Source organism: Zingiber officinale, chromosome 9A (assembly GCF_018446385.1).
Source record: "Zingiber officinale cultivar Zhangliang chromosome 9A, Zo_v1.1, whole genome shotgun sequence".
Taxonomy (NCBI): domain Eukaryota; kingdom Viridiplantae; phylum Streptophyta; class Magnoliopsida; order Zingiberales; family Zingiberaceae; genus Zingiber; species Zingiber officinale.
Window position 1 is genome coordinate 58697511 of NC_056002.1, and position 13525 is coordinate 58711035.

Here is a 13525-nt window from a genome sequence, read left to right on the forward strand (position 1 = left end):
GATTGACTGTCTCCCTTCCGTCCGGTGATACTTTAGACGTCACCCAGGAGATCAGAGGTTGCCGTTAGACTTTGGCAACATGATACTTACGGTAGATCTTCTAGTATTGGAGATGGTCGAGTTTGATATCATTCTTGGTATGGATTGGCTATCAGTATATCATGCTACCGTTGATTGCCGGACGAGGGTGGTCACCTTTCGGCCTCGAACCAACCCTCGTGGAGTTTCACCGCATCGAGACAGCGGCATCTCGATTATTTCGCGATTCAGCAGGTCTGTCTCACTACCGTGTCATGGTTTCTGTTGTCGTTGATCGATCCGAGGATGAGTAGTTCGCAGCCTCCGACGTTCTGTTGTCAGGAATACCGGATGTATTTCGGAGGCTGCGTTTGCCTCCTAGAAGGCCGGTGGAGTTCGCTATTGGTGATTCCGGAACCGCCGACATCGAAAGCTCCGTATCGTATGGCACCAAAAGAGTTGAACGAGTGAAGGTTCAACTCCTGAGCTTTTAGACAGGGGATTTATTCGGCCTAGTGTTTCACCATGGGGTTCTCCGGTTTGTCAAGAAAAGGATGGTACTATGAGGTTGTGTATTGACTACAGGAAGCTGGTGACCATCGAAATAAATATCCATTACCACGGATCGAGGATTTGTTTGATCACCGAGGTACATCGGTGTATTCTAAGATTGATCTGCGATCCGGATATCATCGATTGAGAGTCGAGACTCGGATATTCGAAGACAGCTTTCCGTACGGATACGGTCATTATGAGTTTTGGTAATGCCATTTGGCTTACCAATGCTCAGCAGTGTTTATGGATTTGATGAACCGCATCTTTCGGAGTATCTGGATCGGTTTGTTATCGTTTTCATTGATGACATATTTGTCTACTCGCTCCGAGGAGGAGCATGCACAACATCTTCGCATCTTGGAGATTCTTCGACGACATCACCGACGAAGTTGACAAGTGTGCATTCGGCTATCCTCGATCGGTTTTCGGGACACGTGGTTTCGAGCAGGTATTTCATTGATCCTCGAAGATCGAGGCCACCGGTTGGGAGCGGTGAAGTCGATTCGAGAGATCCGCAGGGATTGGCCGGATATTACCGACGTTTTGTCGAGGGCTTCTCGCGTATTGCTATGCCACTAACACGTCTTACCCGGAAAGGCGTGAAGTTCATATGGTCCGAGGATTGCGAGACCAGCTTCTAGGAGCTGAAGCGGAGATTAGTGTCGGCTCCAGTTTTGGTTTTACCTTCTGGAGAGGATGGATTTGTACTTTACACCGACGCGTCTCTACAGGGTTTGGGCGCTGTTCTGATGCAGCACGGCAGAGTAGTCTCTTATTCTTCTCGTCAGCTGAAGGAGCATGAGAAGAACTATCTAGTTCATGACTTGGAGTTAGCTGCCATCATCTTTGCTCTGAAGTTTTGGCGTCATCATTTATACGGTATCACATTTGAGATTCTCACTGATCATAAGAGTCTCAAATACATTTTCACTCAGAAGGAGCTTAATCTCCGACAGAGGAGATGGATGGAGTTCCTGAAGGACTACGATTGTACCATTAGCTACCACCCGGGAAAAGCTAATGTGGTTGCAGATGCACTCAGCAGGAAGTCCAGAGGGACTTTGGCTTGCCAAGGCTTGATCACGGACTTGATTGAGTTTCTGAGTTAGATCTTGAGGCGCAGGACCGGAGCAGGTATTCGTTACCATGGTTGCTCAGTCGTCGATCAGGACGAGGATCCGAGAGGCCCAGGCTGGTGATCAGCATTTGCAGTTTATTAGCAGTCAGATAGCTTCCGGGCAGCAGACCGAGTTTACACGAGACGAGGAGGGTATTATATTCTTCCGAGGCAGATTATGCGTACCTCAGTCTCATCCGGTCTTACAGGAGCTACTTCAGGAGGCACACCGTTCTCGATTTGCGATCCATCCAGGCGGGACCCGTATGTATCGAGACTTGAGACGTTCCTATTGGTGGAACGATATGAAGAAAGACATCGCGGATTTCGTAGCTAGATGTCTTGTTTGTCAGCAGGTGAAGGCTGAACACCAGAGACTTGCAGGATTCCTATTCCTGAGTGGAAGTGGGATCACATTACCATGGACTTTGTGGTAGGGTTGCCGAGGACACGACGAGGCCATGACGCGATTTGGGTAATCGTTGATCGATTAACCAAATCAGCGCACTTCTTAGCGATTCGGAGGACTGATTCCCTGGATCGATTGGCAGATCTGTATTGCCGAGAGATTATCAGACTACATGGTGTTCCATTGAGTATCATTTCGGATAGAGATCCACGGTTCACGTCTCGTTTCTGGCAGAGTCTGCAGCAGGCCTTGGGCACACAGCTCCGTTTCAGTACAGCTTTCCATCCACAGACAGATGGACAGTCAGAGCGGACCATTCAGACTTTAGAGGACCTGCTGAGGTCATGTGTTATGGATTTCGGAGGCAGTTGGGAGGACCATCTGCCGTTAGTAGAGTTTGCCTACAACAACAGCTTCCATTCGGCTATCCAGATGGCACCGTTTGAGGCGTTGTATGGTAGACCTTGTCGGACACCCATCCTTTGGGATGAGGTTGGAGAGGCTCAGTTGTTGGGACCTCATAGAGTTCAGCAGGATGCAGAGTTGGTCCGTACTATCAGACGGAGGATGTCAGAGGCGCAGGACCGCCAGAAGAGTTATGCTGATCGGAGACGCAGACCACTAGAGTTCTCTGTTGGCGACCATGTATTTCTACGAGTTTCACCCACGAAAGGGGTGAAGAGATTTGGCCTCAGGGGTAAGTTAGCTCCGCGGTATATTGGTCCTTTCGAGATATTGGAGAGGATCGGAGTAGTAGCTTACCGACTGGCACTACCACCGTCCCTGTCAGGCGTTCATGATGTATTCCACGTATCGATGCTGAGGAGATACGTACCTGATCCGACACATGTGCTGGCAGATATTCCAGTTTCAGTTCAGCCTGACATTACATATGAGGAGGTTCCGGTACGGATTCTCGACCGGAAGGAGCGTCAGTTGCGGAACAAGACTATCCGGCTGGTTAAAGTTGGATGGCAGCATCATTCAGACGAGGAGGCTACTTGGGAGCTCGAGGATACTATCCGAGCTCGATATCCCCATCTTTTCACTTGAGGTATGTGATTTATTTACCGTTCAGCATTTATTATTATTATCTGTTATTAGTATTTGCTGATGGTAGATACTGAAATTTGGGGACCAAATTTTTATTAGTGGGGGAGAATGTAAAATACCGAAAATAGGCGGATATGAATAAGGGAATTTTCCGGAATTTTTGGATATTTTTCGGGAATTTTTCGGAGCTTGTACGGACGAGTTCACAGGGATAAAAACGGGGCCCCGAGAAAAGCCTGTTTGGGCTACCCATTTAAGAGAGGAAAAGATTTATTTATTTATCTCTTTTTCCTTTTCTTATTTATTATCTTATTTCTTTTATTTTCTCTCATTCTCGCCGTTCTCTCTTATCTCCCCGACGCCGCCGAGCCTTCTCTTCCCCCTTGCCCTAACCGCCGGCCGACGGTTTCTTCTTCCCGAACGCCGGTGACCAGTTCATTGCCGGAGCCCTAGCACCGCCTGCCCAAGCCAAACTCCTCTCCTATGTTTGCCCTAGCCACCCGACGCCACCACAGCGCGTCTGTGCCCCAGTGCCGGCGCCACCGTGGACCACCAGTGCCCTAGCCGTGCGTACCCGACGCTGCCGCCGGCCGAGTTCTTCCTTCCCGCACGAAACAGTGCAGCGACAGCCGCTCCTCCCCGCTGCGTACGTTGATCCCGACTCCTCTGTGCCGGCACCCGAGCCCTAGAGCCGACGGCCACCTTGTGCCCTCGTGCTCTTTGCCATTGATCAAGTCCACGGTGAGGTTTTGTTTGGTTGGAAATTTAGTAGGTGCAAGGATATTTATTTTTGATCCGGTTTGCTTGTGGTGTGCTTTGGTCCAGCGATTCACCTGGTTGCCAGTAGCAACGATCTTGGCAGAGGATCATCAAAAGAGGGGTTGTGAGGAAGAGGTAAGGTTAGATTGTTGTTTGGATTTGTAATCTTTAATTTTTATCCAACCTTGGATCAATTGAGTTGTTGGGCAGTGGCTTAAAGGTTGTTGTTTGTGGTGTTCTTGATCAAGCAACTCATCCTTGTTTCCAGTCGCTAGTCCTCACTGCACGTAGTGCTGGTCCTGCAGACCTCCAGGATATGTTTGGTTTTCTTTGGTTTCTTTCTGTTCTAGACTGTTTGAACTCGTTATGTTCTGGATTTATTTGCTTATGGACATGATATAGATTTTATTATATCGATGGATTTGGATTTGGTTTTTATTCTACTACATGCCTGTCTGGTTGGCAGAAGAGGTGAGTTCGTCGGTTTTGAGCTTTACGAGTGTAGTTGAGTAGGGTGGTTTTTGAGTCAGAGTATTATTACTGCGTGGTTGTGTCAGCCAGAGGCTGAATATATATATAAACTGCGTTGTGATTGATTTTTATTATTGTTATTATTCCAGCCGCTTGTGGTTGAGGTATTTATGTATGTAGAAAGTTTCAGATTGTCCGTCGTACAGGGGAGATGCTGCCGAAATTTCTTCGGACAGGGACTCCTCTAGGGCGTGACACTTTCATTAGGAAGAAACTCTTGACCTTAATTCACTCTTTTTGATGTGTGTCAAAAAGGGGGAGAATGTCCAGAGAATGTTCAAGGAAGAACATTGGAGTTTGGGGAGAATGTTCAAGGAAGAACATTGGAGAACTATTGGAAAACCTAAGTTAGGTTATCGGGTTAACCTAACTTGATTATGGTTTTTGTCAAACATCAAAAAGGGGGAGATTGTTGGTGCAACCTTAGGTCAAGGTTGACCTGGGTGACCCGACTCGAGTTGACCTGACTCGAGGTATAATTTGATGTTTGACAAGAATGGAGAAGTTATATTTTGATGTTTGACAAGAATAGGAACTTGGGGGATTGTGGGTGCAACCTTTGGTCAAGGTTGACCTGGTTGACCCGACTTGAGTTGACCTGATTCGGGAAAAGTCCAAGTATGGAGACTTGGCACGGAAAGGTCCAAGCAGGGAGCTTGGCACAAGAAAAGTCCAAGTATGGAGACTTGGCACGGAAAAGTCCAAGCAGGGAGCTTGTCACGGGAAAAGTCCAAGCAGGGAGCTTGGCACGGGAAAAGTCCAAGTATGGAGACTTGGCACGGAAAAGTCCAAGCAGGGAGCTTGGCACGGGAAAAGTCCAAGTATGGAGACTTGGCACGGAAAGGTCCAAGCAGGGAGCTTGGCACGGGAAAAGTCCAAGTATGGAGACTTGGCACGGAAAAGTCCAAGCAGGGAGCTGGGCACGGGGAAAAGTCCAAGTATGGAAGCTTGGCATGGGAGGTCGGAGAGGGCTCGGTAGCTCGTTCTCTGGACTGGATGGAGTCGGAGAGGGCTCGGTAGCTCGTTCTCCGGACTAGGTCAGAGAGGGCTCGGTAGCTCGTTCTCTGGACTAGATGGAGTCGAAGAGAGCTCGGTAGCTCATTCTCCGGACTAGGTCAGAGAGGGCTCAGTAGCTCATTCTCTAGATTGGATGGAGTCGGAGAGGGCTCGGTAGCTCGTTCTCCGGACTAGGTCAGAGAGGGCTCGGTAGCTCGTTCTCTGGACCGGACGAAGTTGGAGAGGGCTCGGTAGCTCGTTCTCTGGACTAGGTCAGAGAGGGCTCGGTAGCTCGTTCTCTGGACCAGACGTGGAAGTCGGAGAGGGCTCGGTAGCTCGTTCTCCGGACTAGGTCAGAGAGGGCTCGGTAGCTCGTTCTCTAGATCAGGAAGGCTTTAGGGTTTAAGGTTGGGAAATTGGATCGGTCTGCTGACCGATCCAGTGATACACTGATTCTCACTGTGGGTCATCTGATCGGTCTGGTGACCGATCAGTAACCAAACAGATTGGGAGAAGGAATAGGAGGGATCAGTCTGTGGACCGATCCACCTATGGCCTGATCGGTCCACAGACCGATCAGGGCTCGACAACCAACTCTCTGTGAGAGTTGGGATCGGTCTGGGGACCGATCAACCTAGGGCCTGATCGGTCCCCTGACCGATCAGATCCGTCCTGGATCGATCAGGGTGGAGCCTGATCGGTCCAGGTCTAGCCGTTGAGTCACAACGGCTAGATTTCTGTGTCTGTGTCTTCTTCTTCGCAGGTTCATATAAAACAAGAGGTGGAGGGCCTCTACAGAGAGGCAGACTTCTTCTTGCTCCTGCGATCTGAGCTTTGTTGAGCTCTCCACTGCTGAAGCTTCGTGTGAGCTTCCCTCGGCTGGGTCTCCAACTGATCAGTTGCTGCTGTGGTTGGCATCCGTGAAGTTGCTGCTTCATCAACAGTCGACGAGAAGGCAAGCAAACCAGTGTTTTTACATTCATATTGTTCTTGGCTTCTTGCTGTATTTCTTGTACTCTGATCTTGCTGTTGCAAGAGAGATTGTGGCGAGGTTTCTCCACCCAGAAGGAGTTTTTATTAGCCGGTTTTCCGGGGTCTCATCCACCGACGGATTGATAGGATTCGTCCACCTTACGAACACGCCGAGGAGTAGGAGTATCATCTCCGAATCTCGTTATATCGTCGCGTTTGAGGTTTGATATTCTCCTGTTTCGTTTCTATCTTTTATTTCCGCTGCGCTAACTCAAATTGTAGGAAGAAACGAGAATTTGGGGTCGGCTATTCACACCCCCCCTCTCTAGCCGCGATCCGAAGATCCTAACAGATCTTTCTTTCGGTCTAGTTCTCCACTTCAGTTTTCTACAGTTTAAACTTTATAAAAAATTTTAACTTGTGAAGCATAAAGTATACCTAGACCTTTCGTGAGTAATCATCAGTAAAACTCACAAAATAAAAGTGCACTCAATATGATGCTATACTGGCTGGTCCCAAAAGATCCGTATGTACGTAATCCAGAATCCCCTCCGTCTTATTTGTTGCCATCTTGAATTGCACTTTGCTCTATTTTCCAAGAACATAGAATTTATAGAATTCAAGGTTGCACGTCTTGACACCCTTCAACAAATCTCTCTTGTGAAGTTCTAGCATCCCATGTTTACCCATATGCCCTAACCACATATGCCACAAGATAGTACTATCTGATTCAAACTCTACTGAGGCGACTCCACCTATAACTATAGTCCCTATCAACTTATTAATGTTCCCTGCTAACTTTTGTCCTTTTATTATTGGCAGAGCTCCCTTGCTAACTTTTATCACCTCACTCATTGATTTGTAACTACAACCATTACCATTTAGTGTGCGTAGCAAGATCAAATTCTTCCTTAGCTTTGGTATATATCTGACATCACATAGGGTTCTGATCACATCATCAAACATCTTGATTTTAACGTTCCCTATGCTGATAACTATGCATGACACATAATTTCCCATCAACACTAAACCATAATCCACTGTCCTATAGATGTCAAACCAGTCATTATTTAGAGTCATGTGATATGAGTATGCAGAGTCTAAGATCCATGCATCTGTCAGCTACTCTGAACTCAACATAACTGGTAGCATATCTCCATCACCGCTCTTTGAATTTTTCCTCTTCAACTATGTTTACAGACTTTTTCGAAGTACCTTTATTCTCTGCAACATGTTTATTTATCTCTGGACGATCTCTCTTCATATAACCTTTGCCTTCATACTTGTAGCACGTGATTACCTTCTTCCTTCTCGACTTAAAACGAGCATTGTTGTTGTTACTAAATTCATGTCAAGATTTGCTCCTACCAAGCTCTTGGTTGCTATTTACTACAAGTCCTCCCTGAGAAACTTCATCGCTTGTTTTCTTCCTTTGGTGAAAACCTAGCAACACACCTGTTATCTCCTCCAATTTGAGTTTCCTTATCCCACATTAAAGTAGTAACCAAATTCTCATACGTAGGAGATGAAGGTAGAGAATTCAACAATATCAGTGCCTTGTCTTCATCTTCGATCTTCACATCAACTTGCTTTATATCACTCATAATCTAGTTGAATACATTGATGTGTTGGCTTAGATCGGTTCCTTATATCATCTTCAGCCAGAATAATTTCTGTTTAGGATACAAATTGTATGCCAATGATTTTGACATCTATCGGCTTTTCGGCTTTTGCCAAACTGCTACCGGTGACTTCTCGTCCATGACATGGTACATCACATCATCCGTAAGACAAAACCTGATTGTTGTCACTGCCTTTGCCTGAAGTTCTTCTCAATCTGATCTTTCCATGCTTTCCGATTTCCTTTCTCCTAGCGCCTTTATCATGTTTTGTTGCTCAAACAAATTCTTGACCCTTCTCTGCCATAATATGAAATTTTCAATTCCATCAAACTTCACCATATTAAACTTTGCAAAAGTCATCCCCGACATGTTGAAGAAATCAGTCAAAACCTGTAGCTCTGATTGTTGCACAAGGAGGGGGCAACACATCTCGACCTCTAATGTGGAAGAAGAAGAAGAAGAAGAAGAAGAAGAAGAGAGATCGTGCGGAGCAACAAGACAAAGATGCACAAAAGGGAGCAAACACGAGGAAGAAGAAGAAGAAGAAGAAGAAGAGAAAGAAGAAGAATTATCATGGTTCGGTGACGTGCCTATTTCATAAAAATAACTAAAACTTTATTAGAATTTTCTCTACTCAAGATAATCACATTCAATGATTCTCATGATTGTAGAATAGATTTACAATAATCCCTATAAATAGTACATAAACCCCAAATTCGATAAAATCGTAATAAAATTTTGTTATAAAAAATCACAATAGAATTCTATTATGAAAAATCATAACAGAATTATATTATATAAAATCGTAATAAAATTTTATTATGAAAAATTTTAACAAATTTGTTTTCATAACATCTTTCATATTTATACCCATCTAAATATGAGCCATCATCAATAAATATGATACATTAAAAAAATACTCATAACACGGGGCCTATTAACATAACGTTTTTAATCTAATGAACAAAATTTATTTAATAATTTTTTCAGATTAAATTTCGATGTTTGAAAATTTTAGAAGGCATCCCGTCTTAAAGAATCTTTTAAACTACTTGAGGTAGGGGATATATTTTGATTTCTAATTCCATGACCTCAGGTCAATCACCTTGCTAGATACGCAAAGTCGTTGAATTTGTGTCCCAGCCAAGTTGACTACACATGGCCCAGTGGATAACTTTGACTTATGAGACCAATAAATAAAAACAAAAACTAAAAAACCACTGCTTAAAGACGCCATTAAAGCTATGCTGATGATCCAGTTGGGTGTGCGATCTTTCCTTTTTTCTCCTTCCAGCAATCGAAGCCTTCACTACTCCAAAAAAAACGAGCTTCTCGATTCTCTTATTTCCTTCTCATTCGTCTTTTGTCTCTAGACATTTAGACAATCTTTAGGTTTTTCTTTGCTTCAGATCCATGAGGAAATTCTGGTTTTGCTAACTTACAGAAGTTATCCATCTTTCACTTTGAAGATGTTGAAGGTCTGCTAAGAGATCTCTAAAAGGTTAGTGAAATTTAGATATTTCCACCCTATCAAATGATAGTAAGGAACCATAAAAGATTCCATTTTGAGAGATCGAAAAGAGCACTATCTTATTGAAAAGGTTTTATACATCTGCCTAGACTCCGTTTTTTTTCATGTTTGAATTGAAACTGAGATATTGATGCAAGTTCTTCCCTTCCGAATCAGATCACGGTTTGAAGCATTCACTCCATTGATCAATTTTGTACACAGAAGTTATGGTTTTACTTGTGTGATCTATAGGAGGTGGATAAAACATTGTATGTTGTAGCTTACAACCTATTCAATGGGTGGAATTGTGTCAATCGTCCATCTATTGCTCCTCGTTCTCCTCTGTGGACATTCCAAAGGGGATCCAAGATCTCAAACAGTGGAAGTCACTTGTTCGAGACAATTGGAACACAATTCAACGGCATTTGTTCCGAACTTCCTTGCTGTAATGGATAGCATTGGCAGTCAGATCCGATCCGATGGTTTTGGCATGGCAACTGTGGGCTCAGGGCCAGATGCAGACTATGGACTAAGCCAATGCTATGGTGACCTCTCCTCTCTAGACTGCGTTTTATGTTATGCCGAGGCTCGAACTGTTCTTCCCAAATGCTTTCCCAATACTGGTGGACGCATCTATCTCGATGGTTGCTTTATGAGATCTGAGAATTATAGCTTCTTTTCGGAGTATATCGGCCCTGAAGACAGGGCAATATGTGGAAATAAAACTAGTAAAGGTAGAACTTTCGAACAGGCAGCCCGGCAAGGTTTGCTGGAGGCCATAAATAAAGCTCCTGGAAATGGTGGCTATGCAAAAATTTCAGTTCCCGAAACCAAGGGCTCGAATCACTCAGCTTATGTTTTGGCTAATTGTTGGAGGACACTGAATGAGACCACTTGCAAGGCCTGTCTAGAGAATGCATCAGCTTCAGCAGTTCGATGCTTACCTTGGTCGGAAGGCCGTGTGCTCAACACAGGTTGCTTCTTGAGATATTCCGACACGAATTTCCTTAATCCAGATAAGAGCGGAAGCCATCAAAGAAGTATGATACATTAGTTTTTTCGTTGTGCTGCTAGAATCTATCAAAGTTTTTGTTCAGCTGGTTTCTCAATGTCTTATGTGTTGGTGTTTTGGCAGGGAGCATTATAGCTATGGTTGTTGCTGTTGGTAGTGCTCTCATAGTTGTTGTCGTCGGGATTATGGTTGCGGTAAGGGTGTGGAAACAAAGGAAACTAAAGAAGAGAAGAGGTAAACAATGCTACTTTTATATTCATACAATGCACACCCAGTTACTTGCTTATTATTGTTCCATTTCGTATCGTGAATCAGATCATCTTTGTATAATAAAGAAATCTTGTAAACTCATCATAAAATCTCTATAATAGAATGATGATTGCTTTTTGTCTGCTCTTTTTCTCATCTAAGGTCTCTGTTGTGTACGAATGTGTATTCTCAGGTTTGAATAATTCAGTAAGCATCGAAGCAGGCTTATACAATAATAGTTTGAACTTCAAGTATTCTACACTTGAGAAAGCTACAGGAGGCTTTTCTGATTCCAACAAGCTCGGGCAAGGAGGTTTCGGTACAGTTTACAAGGTGAGAAACCATTTCTGTTTTTCATATTTTGGCTCGACGAGCCTCTCGTACCAATGCAACATCAAATGACTAGCAAAATTCTATAGATTACTGAATTGTGTAAATTTGTAAGACCAAAGCATTTGGTCGTGGTTCTAATGTTTGATGAACTTGCAACTTGCTGATAGGGAACGCTGGTCGACGGACGAGAAATTGCTGTGAAGAGGCTGTTCTTCAACAATAAGCACCGCATCGCAGATTTCTACAATGAAGTCAACATAATTAACAGTGTGGAGCATAAGAACCTTGCTAGGTTGTTGGGTTGCAGTTGCTCGGGACCTGAAAGCCTTCTTGTTTATGAGTTCCTCCCAAACAAGAGTCTCGACGGTTTCTTATTCGGTATAAGATCAATTCGATACATTGAAGGTTATTGTATTAAATCATTTTAATACCGTAAAGGGTTTGACTTTAACAGATCCTGAGAAGGGCAAGGAATTAAATTGGCAAAGAAGGTTGGGCATCATTACGGGGACGGCTGAAGGTCTTTCTTATCTGCATCAGGACTCGAAGATTAAAATAATCCATAGGGATATCAAAGCAAGCAACATCCTACTAGACATAAAATTTCGACCGAAAATTGCTGATTTTGGACTAGCAAGAACATTCCAAGACGACAAGAGCCATATAAGCACCGCAGTAGCAGGAACACTGTGAGTAACATTCTTTATTTTATATTCCGATTTCTATATGTTGATAAGAATTTATGTCTTTTGACAGAGGTTACATGGCTCCAGAATACTTAGCCCGTGGACAACTGACAGAGAAGGCTGATGTCTTCAGTTTTGGAGTGCTTATGATTGAGATAGTGACCGGAGCAAAGTTTATGAATGTTTTTCCGAGTCATCAGAGAGTCTCCTTACACAAGCTGCTGCTCATACTTGAGGAACAAATGACGCTCAAATGAACATCATTTGTGTTGCTATATTGGGTTTTATGTACTAAATGTTTGGTCTTTAATTTTGTTGCTTATCGAGTAGGCATGGAAGCATTTTCAATCAGGAACAATTGATGAGATGATCGATCCAAATATTCTTCTTGACAATTATCAAGATATCAACACAGTGAAGGAGGAAATAGTGCGGGTGTTCCATGTGGGACTTCTATGCACCCAAGAGAGTCCTTCACTTAGGCCATTAGTATCAATTGCTTTGCGGATGTTGTGCACTGACAGAGAACTTCCTGCACCCACCAAGCCACCTTTCACCGACGAGACCACAATGGAGCTCGACGAGACCAAAGATGTAGAATGCCATCCATCTCCTTACTCCATTGCTAGCGTCTCCACCGGTTCATTCTATCCACGGTAATCAGTGTAGGTGTTTGAGTGGTTCTACTCTCAACCAAAAATAAAACATGGTACTTGTAAGATTGATGTCTTTCTCGAAGTAATTATGTTATTATTTTTCTAAGATGTATTATGACAACTTATCAATCAACAAACTTGTGGTTTCTTTAAGTTTCCCAAAATGTAAAATTGATTCTATTGAAGTCCATACTAATGCCTGTTTCAAGTCGATCGAAGTTAGATTGTGTCGTGGATCGTAGATGCTTGGGACAATGTTAGAGGTCATTCCTGAGACGAGATTAGTTGAAGGATGCAACCTCACAATCAACACAATAAATCCCGCCAATAGACAATGATGTTCCTCGTGAAGACCTTTTGTTTCTTCTTTTTGTTGAACCAATAGACGATGTAAGCTTAGTCTTTTAGACGATACTATAGAAGAAAATGAGTCGTCACTATAGGTCGTTGCAAGAATGGAGAAAAGGACGTGAGTGTCTATATGCATATATCAATCAGAAGTTATTATTAATGATAGTTGATTAGCACAGTTCATTTGCCACCCTTCATTTGCCACCCTTGTCACCATGATGGACACCATGGAAGTAGCCTTGTGGGTTCTTCTCAAAGGCTTCCCTTGAAATGTAGCCTTCTGCTCCCGGAGCTTTCATCACTTCATCGCCTCCTCCGATTGGCTTAATCACCGGCGTCGAAGAGGCAGAGGCTTCAGTGCCTTGGTGCTTTGAACCTCCAGTACTATTGCCATCTCTTGCACCACCTTCTTCAGCACGTTTGCCACCTTTGTCATTCATTTTTTTTTAAAAATAATTAATAACGTCGAGTTTGGGATGACCGATCCAGTCCCACGAAAGTTTCCCACCGATCATCAAGTCGAGCCTGGGATGACCGGCCCACTCCCACGGAAGTTTCTCACCGATCACCACCAAGTAAATCGAGAAGCGCATGTGACGGCCAACCCAGAAGCCCAACATCTTTTGATTACGCCTCTCATTTGGAGGAAAAATTTCTATAAATATATCGTAGCTGGGGTTCGAACCGCAGGTGTCT

The 13525-nt window shown here is 43.9% G+C and overlaps 1 protein-coding gene across 1 annotated transcript; it reads left to right on the forward strand.

The window, feature by feature from the left end:
• The first annotated feature begins 9260 nt into the window (after positions 1–9260).
• LOC122019224 (cysteine-rich receptor-like protein kinase 2) lies at positions 9261–12668 on the forward strand. The gene is made up of 8 exons (XM_042576713.1): positions 9261–9533; positions 9795–10582; positions 10678–10788; positions 10997–11136; positions 11304–11514; positions 11591–11825; positions 11893–12004; positions 12153–12668. The coding sequence occupies exons 2-8, from the start codon at positions 9838–9840 to the stop codon at positions 12480–12482; spliced, it is 1884 nt and encodes a 627-aa protein (XP_042432647.1). The 5' UTR covers positions 9261–9533; positions 9795–9837; the 3' UTR covers positions 12483–12668.
• The last annotated feature ends 857 nt before the right edge of the window (positions 12669–13525 follow it).

Excerpts from the sequence above, each read along its gene's own strand:
- LOC122019224 (XM_042576713.1), top strand. The coding sequence starts at position 9,838 with ATGGGTGGAATTGTGTCAATCGTCCATCTATTGCTCCTCGTTCTCCTC. Across the intron at positions 10,789-10,996 it reads GAAACTAAAGAAGAGAAGAG|GTTTGAATAATTCAGTAAGC; the intron begins GTAAACAATGCT and ends GTGTATTCTCAG. Across the intron at positions 11,515-11,590 it reads TCTCGACGGTTTCTTATTCG|ATCCTGAGAAGGGCAAGGAA; the intron begins GTATAAGATCAA and ends TGACTTTAACAG.